A 19,021-nucleotide genomic window follows, 5' to 3' on the forward strand; every position below is an offset into this window, starting at 1 on the left:
TGTGCATTGCACAAAAATATGGTGTTATACATGGTATAGATAAAAGTAATACCTTATGTTGTCTTAGCAGGAATGGCAGCAGCATCAGCATCCCACCATCATGCACAATCCACCACACATCAATATTTCCTTCTAGATAACGTTCATGGTTGCTGGGATAGAAGGGGATGTTTTTAGGGACCATCAGTGCTAAATGAGCTGCAGTTGTGCACCGTACAGTGTCTGTATTAGGAAAAAAAAGCCAAAGTGATTGAAATATCACATTAACAGCATTTCCCACCACTAGAGGTGGTCATATGTGGTGTAACTGTTCCCTGCTCGGTTGATGGCGGTCCTCTTAATCTCTAGATTGGCAAGGGCCCCTCGCTACAGACCACCACAAATAACAATATACATATGCCATGCCCCTTTATTGGGGTTGTCCAGTCTTTTCTAAGTCATGGCCTAAACTCAGGATAGGCCCTCAATAGCTGATTGGTGGGGTGGTGGTGGTCCGACACCTTGCACCACCATTGATCAGTCGGTCAGGTGCAGTTCCATTGCCCGAAGTAGACACCACTTAGGCCATCCGTTAGAAAAGACTGGACAACCCATTTGAACAAGTTAGAGAATTATCAAGGCAAAATGATAAAAACTTGCCAATAAAGGTTTTCCATGAACGTGGATCTTCACTTTGTCTCCAGCCATAAGGCCACCCCAGCATTACTGTGTTGTGCTTCATTCCTCCAAGTCCACTTAACTGGATCAAATGTGAAATTCCTTCTCGAATTTTATTGGAGACAATAACTTGGCAGAAACCCTTCACTTTCTCTATCTCCATCATATTTTTTATGGTCTAAAATGATAAAAAAAACATTTGCTAATGAATGATGAAGAGTCTTCAGTACAGTACTAACTCAAAATGTATAACATGGAAATAACAAGTTACTGGTAAGAACTGGTAGGTGCGTCTAGTCTACCATTAGTATTGGGTGCACAGTGCAAAGTTATAGAAGAAGTCCACTCAAGATTTAAAGCTGACCTTATATTGGTAAATCAGAAGGTAGATCCGTACCCAGTGATTGCAAATTTAGGGGCACATTTATTAAGACCGGTGTTTTAGACGGCGGTCTGTATAAACCTGTAAGCTGGTGGTGGATCCGCCTGAGTTATGAAGAGGATCCACCGCCGCTTCTAAATGTACTTGCCGTCTCACACTTAGACCTTTATAGGCGTAGAAAATGGTAAAGGAGACGGGCCTCCTGGCCCGTTGCCTTCCCCGCCCACGCAACTGCCACTTTTTTTTAGACCTGGCGTGAGCAGGGATAAGTCACAGATTGTGGGGCAACTGGCCGATGCACCACAGTCTGCACTTGTAATACGCCTAATATAGGCATATTTCAGCATCATAAATGACCCTCAAAGTTTTTTAGTTAGCATTTTTCGATTACATCACCATTTTCTGTATCAAGCTATTCTAAAACTAGCATTTAGTTATCCAGAAGGTCATCAGTAGACCCATGAAACCCTTTTAACATTTGGTCAGTATTTTGCACTTATTTTATCAGGAGTGCAGCCTAAATACAGGAAATGTTTAATGGTAACATACTTTTCTTTTTTTGCAACTACTCCTGACTTTAAAGAGGACCTTTCATCAGTTTAGCCATAGTCTAATTATGGTCTTACCTTATAGGGCGGCCCCCACTGATGCCATGGCTCTTGGCCTCGTTGATTTTGGTGCCTTATATTATAATGAGCCGACTCGGTAATACTAGGCGGAGACACGCAGGTTTCGCATGGCATCAGTGGGGGCTGCCCTATAATGTAAGACCATAATTAGACTATGGCTAAACTGATTAAAGGTCCTCTTAGAAAAAAAAATGCAAACTCTCAGTAGAATGTTGATACACATCTGCCACCATGGATCGGCTTACATTTTTCCAGATTCCTACCTGTTCAGCAGCTTGTACTTCTCCATAGCTGTCCAAGAAGTTACCCTGTACTGTGGTACCAACAATGGTTAATCCCTTTCCAGCTTTCAGCTGAGAGGCAAACGTGAGCAGACGTGGATATTTAACATGTAAATCCTCATCCAATTTTAGTAAAACCAACAGCTGAGGCCTAAAAGATATCAACATAAGCCAGCACAATGAATAGACAGGATGAGTGAACATGACATGACCTTCTGTCCTCATATATATATATATATATATATATATATATATATATATATTCATGGTAGTGATCTCCTACACAATGTCAGGAACTTCAAAGTACAATAAAGTCTACAATTATTTTAGGTTACAATCTCAAACATTAAGTGAAAGGAATTTTTTTGAGATAAAGTATAAAGTAATGTAGGAGACAATGTCAGAACGGTCATGAAACAAGTCCTCAATATCTAAGAGCAGGAATAATTAATACACTTTAGGACGCATTCCTTTATTACTTCGGTATTTTTCATCTGTTGTGGATTCAAGAAATAGAAAAGGTATAAATGCTCTAGTTATATCTTATTCTTTGCTGGATCCACTGCTAGTTTTGGAGAGGGTGAGAGATCGCTCTCTAGAGCTGGAGCCTATAGTTTAGGCTACTTTCAGACTCGCATTTTGGGCAGATCCGTCATGGATCTGTAAAAACTGATCCATTACAATAATACAACCGCATGCACCCGTCATGAACGGATCAGTTTGTATTATCTGTAACATAGCGAAGACGAATCCGTCATGAACTCTATTGAAAGTCAATGGGGGACGGATCCGTTTTCTATTGTGCCAGATAAAAGGTTTGGCTCAGTTTCGTCACGCGGACAGCAAAATGCTGCAGGCAGCGTTTTGGTGTCCGCCTCCAGAGTGGAATGGTGACTGAACGGAGGCAAACTGATGCATTCTGAGCGGATCCTTTTCCATTCACAATGCATTAGGGCAAAACTGATCCGTTTTGGGCCGCTTGTGAGAGCCTTGAACGGATCTCAATAACGGAAAGCCAAAACGCGAGTGTGAAAGTAGCCTTAGTTTCATGCTCAGTTGCTGCACTAGGAGTTATAGGCGGCTATAAATGGGAACTAACATGAGGCGCTCAGCGGTGGGGAGGGCAATACAAACTGCACAATGGGGGGCAGGGCTAGCAAGGTCAGCAATTCAAGATGGGAAATGTAGTACGTTCTGTCAAACTAATGTGATCAGCATTTTTAAACAGGACCTTGGCGAGGCTGCCGAAGACCTATGGTTTTTAAAGGTGTATGATTTTGTTCCATACAAAAGGCTGGTATCAATGAGAGTGCTGGGGCGAGAGCAGAATGTGCGTCATTGGCCTAACTAGCTGAAGGATACAACAGACATACTGATTATTAAAAGGTATTGGGTCACCAGAAAATGACTTACTATTTAAATCACATTTTTATGCTTAACATATTTTGAAGGAATTTTTATGATGTTATTTTTAATTTCCCATGTCAATATCTATACTTAAACAAAAAACATAAAATCCTGCAGTTTTCCCACTGTCCACTAAGCCTAATAATAGGCACCACTTCTTGGTCTGAACAGATCACTTTACTGCAGTTACCTGCTTATCTGTTATTTTAATCCTGCCTGTAGTAATATCACCTCTGTGCATAGATAAGAAAGGACCCACTATTCACAATAGGTGATTGTCAGAGCTTATCTATTCTCTCCTTGTACAATGAACTTTGCACAGGTCACAGATCATGCCTAGAAAACTCTCCCATAGAAGTCAATGAGGTCCCCTCCTGACCATTTCTAAATGATCAGGCAAGATGGCCGCTCCCCATAATCATGTTCAGGAAATAGAATAAACAAATCTGCAATCAGGAAATGAAGAGTTTCGAAAAAAAAAGTTATACTCCTATCTGGTTTTAAATGGTAGAAAAAAAATGTTGGCGACACATTTCCTTTAAAGGCGTTGTCTCATGAAGATCGCAGTGTCCATCATGACACATTAAAGGGGTTAGCTGAGACTTTAAGCCTTTAAAGGGAATGCGCCTTTTGACGGTGGCCCAGTCTAAGCGCTGCATTGTGCTCTTTATGTTCATACTGATTTTTGTGTAGTTTATGTTCATGTATCCGATTGCAAAGATGCATATCCTCTAAGAATTGCACAGTCACTGTCTGAAGACTAAGACGACTAAAATGTTATTCTGGGTGAATACAAAACACTTTATTTAACCTGACCGAGTCCCATTGGCAGAAAAAGTATCCGCCATGGTGACTTCAGTCACTGCAGGGAGAGAGCCGGTGATCAGTGGCAATGCCGCGAAAGAGCCATGAAAATTGCAAAAGAGAGGACAGAATTGGTTATAAACAGCATTTTTTTATTCATATAGTATAAAGGACTGGCACTCATATGGAATATGACCATGATTTATTGGGAATACAAGAAATAAAAATAGAAATAAAATTCAGCCTGTCAATGTACAGTCTCATTAAAATACAATCATAAACACAATCGGATATAAAAACTCCTAGGATAATATACGGTGTAGGAGCCGATGGCACTCTGCTCAATCTGTATAAATCTTGTCTTGGACTGACAAAAGTGCCGTCGGTTTCCACCACCCTAAAATGGTATTCCTCTCAAAATAACCATGTATCGTCCCACAGACAGCAACTGATTAAACCCCGTGTGTTTCTGTGCGTCAAAATGTCCCGTATCCACGGACTCCAGAATGGCCGGGTAATCAGTGCTCTCTTTAAAACAATGTATCCATCTCCGCAACAGCTGTTGCAAACAAATAGCCAAACAGTCCACTTTCAGTGAGGCAAAATGTCTATATCCGCAATGACTCCTCACTGTTGCAAACGGATAATCTACTGTCTGTAATAGCCAGCGGAATAAGTCCTTACTGAAAAGGGTGACCGTACGATCGCTGTATGGTGAAAAATCCTGGCAATAATCCTGGACTAGATACCCCGAATCGTCTTTGGAGTAAAGTGCACTTTTCCATGATGAGAAGGATTTCCTTAATACGTTCCCTGAAAGGATCTAATACGTCACCCCGCTAGCGCTCGGAAGTAACGTAGCCGCATACCTCACACAGGAACATCACGTGAGAAGTAGCGGTGATTAACACAAGGAATACCAATACCGCAGCCGGGACGCCGGGATACAGAGCGGAAAGAAAGACCAAATTATCAGCTCCACCAAATAGAGCGCAGGCGGAGGTAAGCCCACACCTGTGGGGAAATATACAAGAAGTACAATATCCTTCTATGAAAAAGCCAACCTATCTAACAATCAGCATTACAAACGACAGCGTACTTGCGTGTAATACCATACAACGATCGTACTGTCACCCTTTTCAGTAAGGACTTATTCCGCTGGCTATTACAGACAGTAGATTATCCGTTTGCAACAGTGAGAAGTCATTGCGGATATAGACATTTTGCCTCACTGAAAGTGGACTGTTTGGCTATTTGTTTGCAACAGCTGTTGCGGAGATGGATACATTGTTTTAAAGAGAGCACTGATTACCCAGCCATTCTGGAGTCCGTGGATACGGGACATTTTGACGCACAGAAACCCACGGGGTTTAATCAGTTGCTGTCTGTGGGACGATACATGGTTATTTTGAGAGGAATACCATTTTAGGGTGGTGGAAACCGACGGCACTTTTGTCAGTCCAAGACAAGATTTATACAGATTGAGCAGAGTGCCATCGGCTCCTACACCATATATTATCCTAGGAGTTTTTATATCTGATTGTATTTTAATGAGACTGTACATAGACCGGCTGAATTTTATTTCTATTTTTATTTCTTGTATTCCCAATAAATCATGGTCATATTCCATATATGAGTGCCAGTCCTTTATACTATATTAATTCAACTTAGCTTTGAGGGGTGTCTCAATTTTGGACTTGAGCACCTACCCTGAGGGGACAGTGGTGAGCGGATCCCTTTCTTTTTTTCATTTTTTTATTCATCTCAGGGTCCCTGACTGTCTCGAATCAGGGGACATGCTACTGGAACAGGGGACATGCTACTGGAGCAGGAACCCCCAGGAACGTGCATATATGGAGTGTGGTCCTAAACAGGTTAGATTTAAAGGGTAATCATCAGGATAGTAATTCCTGTATAAAATTACCAGCGGAGGAGGTCAGACTCTTGGCAGCCCTGTAGACCAGATCTCTGATGTGGTTTTGGCGAATGCTATATGCTCTACACATACAACATTAACCATACACAGGGGCCTGTGGGGGCGCTGGGTGGGGAGAGGGGGAATTCAAATAAAAAAGTTCCATACCAGTTCCATATCAGCAAGTACTTTGTATAACTTGTATAACTGAAAAATGTACTTTGAGAAAAAAAAAAATAATGAAAAAAGTACAGTATAGGATATCAAGTGCCAGATAGCAGCTTAATAGTAGTGAGTGGTGTAGCTATTGTGCTCTACATCATCCTCATCCTATGGTGCACTTTGATTATATTTCCAATCTTTCTTACTCTCTAAATACTGAATATGGCATCAGAAGATGAAAATACCAAATTTGCATACAAATATACCATTAAACAGAAATAATGGACTACCTCCAGTTCTTAGTGTGAGGGGGTCCTTCTTCCAGTCTCAGCAAGGCATATCTAGCAGCACTGAGGGAGAGTCCTCGAATTCCATCGCCCCATTCTTTCTCAGCTCTGTCCATTAAATCAACAGCATTAAAACATTTTAATAGGAAGGAAGAAAGAAATAGCGACAACCATAATTAATAATGCCATCATTAGTAGCCCCCAGTATTAAGACCGCCATTAGTGGCCTCTATACTGCAATTAGTGGCCCCCAGTATTAATAATGCTGCCATTAGTAGCCCCCAGTATTAATAATGCCGCCATTAGTAGCCCCCAGTATTAATAATGCCGCCATTAGTAGCCCCCAGTATTAATAATGCCGCCATTAGTGACCCCCAGTATTAATAATGCTGCCATTCGTGACCCCCAGTATTAATGATGCCGCCATTCGTGACCCCCCAGTATTAATAATGCCGCCATTCGTGACCCCCCAGTATTAATAATGCCGCCATTCGTGGCCCCCCAGTATTAATAATGCCGCCATTAGTGGCCCCCAGTATTAATAATGCCGCCATTAGTGGCCCCCAGTATTAATAATGCCGCCATTAGTGGCCCCCAGTATTAATAATGCCGCCATTAGTGGCCCCCAGTATTAATAATGCCGCCATTAGTGGCCCCCAGTATTAATAATGCCGCCATTAGTGGCCCCCAGTATTAATAATGCCGCCATTAGTGGCCCCCAGTATTAATAATGCCGCCATTAGTGGCCCCCAGTATTAATAATGCCGCCATTAGTGGCCCCCAATATTAATAATGCCGCCATTCGTGGCCCCCAATATTAATAATGCCGCCATTCGTGACCCCCAAGTATTAATAATGCCGCTATTAGTAGCCCCCAGTATTAATAATGCCGCCATTAGTAGCCCCCAGTATTAATAATGCCACCTTTAGCCCCTTTCTGCTTGTGTGAAAAAAATAAAAATGCTCATCTGATCCAACTTGAACGCACGGGGACACTTGCTCCTCACTGGATGCAGCAGGAAATGACCTGCGCTCCCAGCGTAATGAGTATTTTTTATTTTAACCCATGAAAGGCCCTTTGTACCCATTTTTCATTGCCACTAAAGGGGTTTGGCCCTGTAAAAACAGCCATTAAAACAAACTTCTTTTTCCGAGGGACGCTATTTATTGGCTGTAAGAAAAGGCCATGTGAATATCCCCACTGACTTCACTGGATTCTAAAAATGGTTGTATTACGGCCGTTACTTAAACGACTATTACACGGCCAATTTTCCTGTTTGTGTGAATGTAGCCTTATCCCTCAAAAGACATACAAATGCAACATTTTGACATTAGACCAAGATAAAGCAGCCCTGGTCAATTCATCTACCCACAAACACTCGTGACCGCACTCCTTCCTTAGGACCTTTGAGACTTTTCAAACAATGGACAATCCATGTAAATCTCTGTAGTGACTTTGTGAGAAGCTTTTTAATGTCAAAGTAGTAGATCGAAATTTATCATAATTTATATATAATATACGGTGTATAGCTCAGGGTACTAATAAGAATATACAAGCAGTAAGCAGCATTGTTATACATGGGAGTCGTGTAGTCCAACACCATTAGTAGCTTCTGTTAGGACCACAGCAGATGTGACCTGCACTAATTACTGATGAGCGAATCTGTTCAAATTCAATTTGGATTAGATTCGGAAGCTGAATCAGTCGGCCAATTCGATTAGGGTCACAAATTGACTCGAATCGAAAGTCCTCCAATTGTCCTGAAAAGTTGTGGATGACACTTTGGGGTCTCCTAACACTGTATATAACTCATTTCAAGCTCTTTAACGCCAAGCCAGCGTAAGTAATCTTAAAGTGACAGTGACATACATAGCTATGGCTGGCGATAAACAGCCTGTTTAAAAGCGAACTGCATTGTAGGATTTTTTTATGCTTAAAGGGGTTCTACAGTTATTTTAAACTGATGATCTATCCTCTGGACGCCCCCGCCGATCAGCTGTTTGAGAAGGCAGCAGCGCGGCCTTCTCGCTGTTTACAGCAGGCCCAGTGACGTCACGACTAGTATCACTGGCCTGGCCGGGGCTAAGCTCTGTTCACTTGAATGGAGCTTAGCCGCACCCAGGCCAGTGATACTAGTCGTGACATCACTCGGTCTGCGGTAAACAGTGAGAAGGCCGTGGCGCTGCTGGAGCGCCGCTGCCTTCTCAAACAGCTGATCCCGGGTGTCTGACCCCCACCAATCAGATGCTGATGATCTATCCAGAGGATAGATCATCAGTTTAAAAAAACTGCAGAACCCTTTTAAATATGGTCTGAAAAAGTTTTACTTTTTGGGGGTAAAAACCTGGCTGTGTGTATACACACACACACACCCCGCCTGGGGTCAAGTGATCCTCCTCCATCTTTCCTGCCTTCTAATCTGAGAAATGCCATTTTGAGAAATTGGCCAAATCAAATAACCAAATATTCAGATTTGGAATAGCCTCAAATTTCTGAAAAATGAAAAGGATCTGCTCACCTCTACGGCTAGCCTGTTACATACATTTATCTCGTTTAATGGACACTTCTGAAATGTAAGGACAGCTCTAGGAAATTTTAAAAGGTAAAACATTCAGAAATTAAAACTTACCCCTGGTATTCTATATACTTGTATATCATTCCAGCAATCAGCATAGCCACAAGAGCATAATACCAAGAGGATATAAACATCAGGGCCAAGCAGATGCTCATTCCCAAGAAAGACAGAGCCCTATGAATAGTAAAAAGACGACAAAATACTGTTCAGAAATCACAAAAAGCGCTGTACAGTATGTAGTAGAGGCGGCAACAGCTAATGTGCCAGGAAACGAATAACTACCCCGAAAACAAGACACTGTATTATATTTATTTTTATTCAAGAAGATACACTATGGCTTATTTTTATTAAGTATGGTACAACAACCTCCCCTGGTGTTTGTGGGGGGTGAGAGACCCACAGACTTGCTGGTCAGTGTTGGGGAGCAGCAGCTTTACTGGAATTTGTGTGGGCTGAGAGAGACCCACAGACTGTTGCTGGTTGGTGCTGGGGGAGAGAGACCCACAGTGCTGAGTAAAACGGCAGCCACAGCTTTATTCTCCCCCCCCCCCCGAGGACACACAATACCTAAAGTAGAACTTCCTGCTCCTCACTTCACGGAGGAGACTTTCTTTCCTCGTCTCCCTCTATGCCTCAGCTTGCAGCACACACAGAAGGGCTGGGACCTGACGGGGGCAGCCGACCTTGTTAATAGGGCTGCCCGCACCTCTAGGGTCACCTCCGAGATAGCAGCTGTCACGATGGGTCAGATGAGAAGGGCTGCCTGTCTTCTTTACCGCTCCGCGCCGGTACGCTTAGCCACGCCTATCACTATGTCTTATTTTTGGGGTATGGCTTATATTGCGCTAATACTTAGAAATCCTGCTACAACTTATTTTATGGGTATGTTTTATTTTCGGGGAAACACTGTATATCTAGGGAGTTTTATTTTTACAAATCTGGATGTATTAGTATTAGGGGTGAGCGAATCGCGTTTCAGAGTCAATTAGTTCTCCAACTTTGTTGTAATGCTGTACGGAGACCTGTCTGTGTACGGCATTAAAATGCATGCGCTGCGCAGAGGCAAAATTTATTACGTCCCAAGTCTCACAAGACTTTGGTGACGAACTTCGGGCTTCAATTAGACAACTGTTGTAATCTGTCAAGTTAAAATCCCAACTAGTAAACACAAAACATAATACACAACTAACAACCGTCCTAGCAGAGGATAAACATTCCAATAAAATTCTTCCAATTCTGCATAAACTTCTCACCAATGGTAATATTTAAATCTCGGCCTCCAGTTCGGTGTTCTCAGCAGAGTCTGCACAGCACACGCCAAATTTACAAATAAGTAGCACATCAAGAAGAACCTAAAACCAAAAGAATAATCATATTACTGTATATTCTATAAAGAAAAGGCAGCAATATGAACAATAAAGAGGCAAAGTTTAACCCTTTGCCACATCATCATGCTAATTATTTACCATGCCAGCATACATTTATGTGATGCCAACTGCTACCATGTCAATGAAAAATGTGCCGTGAGAATGAAGACGGCCGCCATCTAGCAGTGTCATGTCCTACTGGCCTTAGTCCAGTCCAGTGCCAATTTCTGCCACATAATGAATGAATATTTACAACAATCACCTATATATAAAAGGTATGCATAAGGCTTGGTATATCAGGACCATATGTTCTGCACGTATATTCACGCAGCACAGCCTTATAGTATCTCTATGGTAAACCATTACCCCCTGGAGTTCTGACATTCTTTTGAGGTAGGAGTCCTAAAGACCTAAAACCTGCCACTGTGGACCTCTGGCATGTGCATGAAGTATTAACAAAGGAAAAAGATGACGGACCACTATGGACGATGACAGATCGCTCCAATCCCAACACAGGCTGTGCAATACAACAGTGCTCCCACTGCAATATCATAGATACTAGTGCCCAAGACATCATAATGGGTGTAGCCCTCATTATGTGTGACATAGTACCCGCTCAGGACAGATAGCAGCTATTAAGGGGTTAAATATATGTGTTTTTAATGAACTGCTACAATAAAACATGTTCTTTCTTTTCACACATTTCTGTCCTGTGTGTGGTTCTTTGTATGTTCGAATACCCTTCTAAACTGGATGAGGGACATTTATCACGACCCATACGCCAGTCTTGATCCCTCCGTGTGGGAGTGAGGCGCTTTTAACAAATTAATCGCACCTCTGCCAGCCCATGCCCTAGAAACTGAAGTCTACGCGAGTTATAGCTGAAGTCTGCACCAGAACCTAACGAAGCCCCAACCCCTTTCCTCGCCACTCTTGAAAAGTGGCAAGAACCTCTAAAAGTCGCATATTACTGCGTGTGTGCCATAATTTGAGACTTTAGCGTAAAACATTGGTAAATGTCCTCTTTTAAATCCATACAGTTTTCCATCGCGACAGCAGAAATAAAGCTAATGACACGCTGGGGCAGATAGGAGTGAAAATGTGCCCGTTTTTTGGTGCAACTTGCATCTTTGCACCACATTTCTCAAGTGTTTTACACACTTTTCTAACCTTTTTACGCCTCTTCCAACATGGAGTGACTTTAGTGAAATGAGGTGTGGCTTCATGGAAAAGGGGTGTGGCTTAAAATGCATAACAAAAACAAACAAACAAGCCAGCCAAGTTATAGATGGCATAAAGTTAGACTTGACAGTCCACATATGCGCCAGGTTTATCAGCCGGCATCAGCCACTGTGATGAATCTGGTGCACTTTAAGACTCTCTAGTCCAGTTTACACTGTAGACCAGGGATCAGCAACCTGCGGCACTCCAGCTGTTGTGAAACTACAATTCCCAGCATGCTCCATTCATTTCTATGAGAGTTCTTAGAAGAGCAGAGCAAGTATGCATGCTGGGAGTTGTAGTTTCACAACAGCTGGAGTGCCGGAGGTTGCCTACCCCTGCTGTAGACAATACTATTGGACAATTTTACCAATCCATTTCCCCTCTGTCTCCTCAGTTATTGGCAAAAATATCACAGTTCTGAAACCCAGAAACATTTTTGGCGCAGACAAAAAGTGTTAGGGCACGAACAGAATTCTAGCATAGGATTTATCAAAATTCCAAATCTATGAAGGCCCATGCAGCAAAATAGTACTGTATAGCGGTCTAAAATTACAACTGTGACCTGTACTTTAGTGCAAAGTGAAAGATTATTAGTAAATCTTCCGCAGAATGTCAAATGTTCCTATCAAAATGTTGTATTACACAAACGGATGCACTGACAGAGCAGCTCTTGTCCTCTGGCTAAGGGCTCATGCACACAACTGTATCTGTTTTGCCATCCGCAAATCGCGGATCCGCAAAACACAGATCCCAGACGTGTGCATGCAATTATTATTTTTTTTATTCCTGTACAAATGTCTTATCCTTGTCCGCAAAACGGACAAGAACAGGACATGTTCTATCTTCTTTGCGGGACCGCGGAACAGACCCACCTGTGATGTCCAAATCTTTTGCATCCTCATTGAAATTAATGGGTCCGCATTTGAGGCACAAGAAAAAGGGGATCTGATGCGGACCAAACATACGATGGTGTGCATGAGGCCTAACAGAAGTGTAAACCCCCACTATGAGGCTTACGTGCCTTAAGTCAATTTGGCCAGTTTGACAGCATTCCTATATAAAAACCACAGATACCATTTTGAGATCTCAATGAGATGTGCCATATGACAGCATTGCTAGATTTGTCTTTCCAAACATTTTAAATCTTATTTAACACATACACATTCTTACATTGATAATATTGGCGCTACCATGTCCAAGGAGGCAATCAGGATTCCCATTTCAGCAATTAAGGCAGTCAGAAGAAGTGCCCACGTTGGTTCACCATTTACTTTGCCGTGTCCAAATACCTGTCAAAAGTCAAATTACGCAATTTATACTCCTACCGCACATGAGATAATCCCACTGCAAAGGTCTCTTTCCATGGGTCTGTTATCGGGAATGGACATTTGTACAAATGCTTGTTCCCAATAACTGGCCCAGGTCAAGGTGCCACCGATCACCTGATCAACAATCAAACACTTCATTGGGTAAAAGAATTGGCGCGGACAAAAAAAAAACCATGGTTTGTGGGCAGCAGATCTTGGTGTGTAAACGAGCGCTTGCTAGCGATGATCTGCCCAACTATCTAACGCTATTCCATTCTGGCTGTGACAACAAGAATGCATTAAACAAGAATATTGATGACTTAGGAAATGTGTCACCTATTATTTTTTCTAAGCATGCTCTGTGACCTGTGCAGGAGAGAGCAGACTAGCTGTGATATCACCTATAGTGATTGGTGGATCCCATGTTATCTATATATAGAGATGCTATTTGTCATTGTAATCTTGCTTGCAATGATAAGGAAATGACTGCTGAAAACTGATCTGTACAGACCAAGAAGTGGCGCCTATTATTAGGCTTAGTGGCCAGTGTGAAAACTGCAGGATTTTAAGATTTTCTAAAAACATAAATAAACATGCAAAATTAGAAATTAAAAGAATATAGGTTAGAGAGGGCTCACCTACTAGTCAAAAAATGGTATGGGTGCTCCTACAAGGAGCTGAGCCACTGAGGAAGGAGTCGGAGCACTCTGAAACGCGTATGGTAAATCCCATGAAATAAGACACAGAATCAGAAGATTTAAGCGCTTAAAGAAAAGGAACCAACAGCCAAGGGATCGGTGAGAATATATTTTCTTAAAAGAAAGCTGGATATCTGTCGGTAATTCATGAGAAGCGCATCTGGTGACTCTATAGCTTGCGTGATACAAAATAAATAGCGCAGCATAAAGATACCACTGAGCGGCTTCTGCGACAGCACAGCTTCATATATCACTGAAGATCCCGGACCTGATATTCACATAGACTCGGTGGAAATTCCTATTACACCGCAACTTATTAAGAATAGTATCACTCGTGGGACGCCACCAGTGTTACAATCAAATCAGCAGTGTTGAAACAGTGAGTAAAACAACTGCGATTCATCTAATCTTTTCTACTACTGATAGTGAATTTATTTTACTGACTTTGCAGCAACAATTTATTACGCCGAGCACGTGAAGCTCTTTTGTCTCAAAAGACTCTGACCCATAGGTCATAATAAGGAATTTTTATTTTTATTTTTTATTTTTTATTTTTATTTTATATTATATTTTATATTTTTATACTCACGTATCTATGTATTTTAGAGATTTTAGTTATGCATTATAATATGTCGGAATAGATTGTTCTATGTGTTTAATAAATACATATTATTATATCCAAACTCTCCGTGTGTAATCAAAATTAGAAATTAACCAAAAATTCTTTAAAAAAATATTTTTAAACATAAAAATTTAAACAAAAGGTGATTTTCTAATGACACATTCACTTTAAAGGTAGAGCCACGCCTCGGCTGAAAACCACAGGAGCGTGCAGTTTTACGACCATTTTCAGCGTTTTTGGAATGCTTATTTATGCTCACAGTTTCTGCAGGTAAAGCTGCCCAAATAAAGTACCTTTCAGTTGCCCTGTTCTGCTATCTGCTACCTAGAGAGCTCATTATAAATGAGCATGTCTGACTGCTCATACATGTCCCTTATGTGTGTTTTGTATTAAAAAAAAACTGAAGCAAAATAGTTAATTTTATCATGAAATGCAAGTCTAAGAAGAAAAAAAAACGCAGTCAAAGACTGCTTTGCAAAACCACAGCCATTAGTGGTAAAGTGTTTGTAGATATGGTACAGCAAATATATGGCTTTCTATTTTTACTAAATATCTCAAATTTCACACCTTATTATCGGACTTCTAGTGTAAGTTTTTTGTCAGTTTCCTTTTCCCAATCAAGGTTTCACAACATCTGCACATATTTTAACCCTCAACTTTGACAGGTCTTCTCACAGTGGACAGAAACGCTTGTAGTTTTTCAGATCCGAGTCAAGCATAGAGCATAATCCCCTGCGTAATCTGCAGGCAGCATGTTATGCAGCAGGAGGAGCTGAGCGGAACGATATATAGTTATGTCGGAAAGATTCAGTGAAATGCAATTTCTACATTTAAATCTCTGCTATTTCTGAACTTAAGACCACCCTATCAGTGACTGACGGCTATAAATACATACTTACACAGACAATTCTCTAAGTCACTGATAAGACATCCCCCATGTACAACTATCAGTAAATAACAGCCATCTCTGTACACACTTACACAGAGAATGCTATTAATCACTAATAAGATGGCCCCTGTGTACAACTGAAGTCAGCAAAAGCCGATATTTAAATACATGTTACAATTTTACTGAATCTTTTCCCACAAAAAAAAAGAAAGTAGCTCAGCTCCTCCTGTTCTACAACATGCTGCCGGCAGACTGCACTTCATGGTGAGGGGGATCTTTTTAAACAGGTTGTCTGATCGCTGCAGTCGAAGCTCCTGGCACCCCAGGCAAAAAGCTGACTGTGCCAGGGAAAACCATAGCCAGGAAAATGTATTAGTACATGGCGGAAATTCACAAGCCTTTTAGGTGCATATTTTTCCGGTCTAGCAAGTCTTGCATGGTTTCATTGTTTTATGTGTTTATCTTTTAGCTCTTTTGAATTCCAATTTTGGTATTTTTACTATGTGTACAGTAGCAAAGGTTGCTCTTTTATAACAACATCTGCTGCAGCTATCAAACAAAGCATATTCTAAGTCCAATTCCAGGAAAAAGAAACAGAATGCCATTACAGAGGTTTTCCAGCCTTAGAGAAAATAAAAAAAGGTTAGCACCGTGTGTGTCCATGAGCTGGATCTTTGCATTACAATTTGGCCCCATGCAGGTCACATTTGTCAAGTGAAACAGGAAAAAAAAAGCAGACCCTTTTTTTCTATAATCCTGGAAACCTCTTTAACCAAGATTTTCTCTCTCTCCATTTGTATCATTCCATGTACAGATGTTTCCAACATCTAACATTAAAAAGGACCTTTCACCGATACCTGGCAGTGTATGGCTTTTTATTTTTTTATGCCCTGCTCCGTTCCCCCCGTTCTGGTTTCCCACTCCTTCACCCTGGCTATGTGCAGGCCAATCGCAGCAGAGAACATCACAGTCCAGGAGACTGTGAGCACACCGCGGGAACGGAGCAGTGCATAGAAAAAAAATAAAATGAGCGATATCACATGTCATCAGTATGCCCTACACTACCAGTCAGGACTGGCGAAAGGTCCTCTTAAAAAGGGGTTGTCTGCCTTTTTTATATATTCATTATCTATCCTCAAGATAGGTCACCAATATCGGATCAGCGAGGGTCTGACTCCCAGCACCCTTCCAGTCAGCTGATTGGAGAGCTACATCGCTTGTACAAGCACTGCCTTCTCTTCACTGTTTCCCTGCTTGCCGTCGCAACTGCGCCAGTGAGCAAGTGTAATTACATCTCAGTCGTCCCATTAACTTCTATGGGACAGCTTCTTCCTGTTCAAGTGAATGGGACAGAGCATTCCCATTGAAGTGAATGGGGACAGCAGGAGTTGTAATTACACCTGCCCACTGCTGCAGTTGCGATGGCGAGCAGGTTAACAGTGAAGAGAAGTCAGCGATTGCACAAGCGCTGCATTCTCTTTAAACAGATGATCGGATGCGGTGCCAGGAGTTGGCCCCCCGCTGATCTGATATTGATGACCTATCCTGAGGATAGCAATAATATCAGTTTCCCTGTATTCGTAGGAAAACCATTTGCATACAGTATACCCACTATTTACTAAGGATAGATGTTCATTATGTCTAAAATGCATAACTAAATACGACTAAAGTGCAATCATTTAAGGTTCAATCACTCACTCGCAGGAATGGAATTATATTGTCCTTGGCAATAGCTTGCAATAACCGCGGGGCTCCAGTCAGACTTTGTAGTCCAGCTCCACAAGTAGAAAAGAATGATCCTATGACTATAACCCACGGAGAAGGCCACGACAGGGTCCCTACTACCAAGTTCTTGTTTACTGCTTCACCAAACCTATTAAGAAGTAATTGCCAAAAATAAACTGGAGAAAAGGCTTGAAAATTCAAGTATTGCGCACTCTAACATGTAGTACTAAATGTGCATAGAAGTCATTTTCCATAACTGCTCTTGCATCATCCCAAAAAGTTATGAAATTAGATATCAGAGGCAGGCATTGCATTTTTAGTTTAGTCACAAACTCTAAAATGTAAGGAAAATACATAATATTAGAAAGCGGAACAGAAATACAAGAAAACAACGGCGGTCCAAGATTGTAAAGAAGGGTATAGTTGACCCCCTCTTCTCCAGTTCCAGGATTGGCATCTGACAATGATCGTTAACTGCTTGAAACTCACTGGGCCAAGAAGATCTCGCAAACTATGCATATTCAGTGAGAACTGTACAACTGGACATACTGTAGTTCAATAAAGCCTCCAAACAGTCAGAAAGCCTCGTAAAAGGGTTTAAATCATACAAACATATGTTGAAAAATCACATAAAGTAATCAATAAAAGTCTAAATGGCATTCAAAATTAAGAACAGCCTACTCGAGCTTCGCCAGGACCAGCTTCTTCCAGAAGAAGGGTTTTCTTATGTCCCTTTGTAAGTTTCTCACTGAATAATTGATTTGAAAGATCTCCTGTACGAGTGTGTTTAGAATCACTAATGACCAGAAGGGATTGACAACTATTCATGGAATTAGAGGTAAAAGCGGACTGCTGTACCCTTCTTCACATCATGGACACCGGTAGAGTGCAACATACAGTATATATTAATATCTTTGGGACATTGGACAAATGTGACACTTTTCTTCATATTGTTACGCCCAGTAGTCACTTGAAGGATTTGAGGCTGGATTTATTGTTTCTTTTAGTACTTAAATGAAATGTGTTACCCCAATTTTTTTCTGCCAGTTAAAACCAGATATTAACACATCTTTTTTTCTAATTTGTTATTTTCTGCTTATAGATATAGATGCTTATAATAGTGGAGCCTGTCTTATCTATACACAGAGGTGATATCATTATAGGCAGGATTAGAGTGACAGATAAGCAGATAACTGCAGTAAAGTGATCTGTACAGATCAAGAAGTGGCGACTATTATAAGGCCTAGTGGCCAGTGTGAAAACTGCAGGATTTTATGTTTTTTGTTTAAATATAGATATTGACATGTGAAATTAAAAACATGAAAAATTCTTTAAAAATACATTAAAAAGTGATTTAAACAATAGATCACATTCCCTTTAAAAACACACAAAAAAATAATAATTGGATAAGACTTAAACTTACTTATCTCTTAAAACTACTCCTTCGATACATGCTCCAAAAAGGATTACAGTGCTGAAATCTAAGCATTAATGTCAAGGTAAATAGACTGGATACAAAGTCTAACACTGTGTTGTGTTCAGCTGTTTTCGGCAGTCACACAGATTTTAAATGTAGCGGCAATGAGTGTCCTCTACCACTTCTCCATTCCCTTTCTCACCGTGAAATAGGATTTTAAATTCAACCCCCGGCAACCAGCTGTAATCTGCACCGCCACAGGGAACATGAAGCATTACACGGTGCCCCTTCAAATCACTGGGTTGTCTGTGTAATGCAAGAGAGGTCCTCCAGTTCTTGCCAAGAAATAAGGATCCTGAACAGAGGACTTCTCTCTATGAAGAGGTTTCCTGGGACTAGGATATTGATGTCCTATCGTCATCAGTATCCGATTGGTGTAGGTCCGACTCCCGACACCACTGCCGATCAGCTGTTTCAAGAGACTGCACATTGCAGCCTCTTCCTAAGCCACTGATGTCACGTTTATCGGTCATGTGGCCTAGGCGCGGTTCATGAGTCTGGGCTGCAATACCAAGTACAGAGGAGACTACTCACTGGAGTGCTGGTGCCTCCTCAAACAGCTGAGCAGTGGGGGTGCCTGGAGTTGAACTTATCACCGATCAGATATTGATG

The 19,021-nt window shown here is 41.4% G+C and overlaps 1 protein-coding gene across 1 annotated transcript in view; it reads right to left on the bottom strand.

Moving 5' to 3' along the window:
- Positions 1-19,021, bottom strand: part of SLC12A4 (solute carrier family 12 member 4) — a 78,586-nt gene that overhangs the window by 14,674 nt on the left and 44,891 nt on the right. Inside the window, exons 11-19 of the mRNA XM_044270166.1 lie at positions 18,356-18,413; positions 16,906-17,080; positions 12,862-12,980; positions 10,354-10,452; positions 9,155-9,274; positions 6,528-6,632; positions 1,932-2,100; positions 640-835; positions 53-222 (exon numbers count right to left, since the gene is read on the bottom strand). Of these exons, the coding sequence (XP_044126101.1) occupies positions 53-222; positions 640-835; positions 1,932-2,100; positions 6,528-6,632; positions 9,155-9,274; positions 10,354-10,452; positions 12,862-12,980; positions 16,906-17,080; positions 18,356-18,413 (1,211 nt within the window). The remainder of the gene's footprint in view (positions 1-52; positions 223-639; positions 836-1,931; positions 2,101-6,527; positions 6,633-9,154; positions 9,275-10,353; positions 10,453-12,861; positions 12,981-16,905; positions 17,081-18,355; positions 18,414-19,021) is intronic.

This window comes from Bufo gargarizans, chromosome 10 (assembly GCF_014858855.1).
Source record: "Bufo gargarizans isolate SCDJY-AF-19 chromosome 10, ASM1485885v1, whole genome shotgun sequence".
Taxonomy (NCBI): domain Eukaryota; kingdom Metazoa; phylum Chordata; class Amphibia; order Anura; family Bufonidae; genus Bufo; species Bufo gargarizans.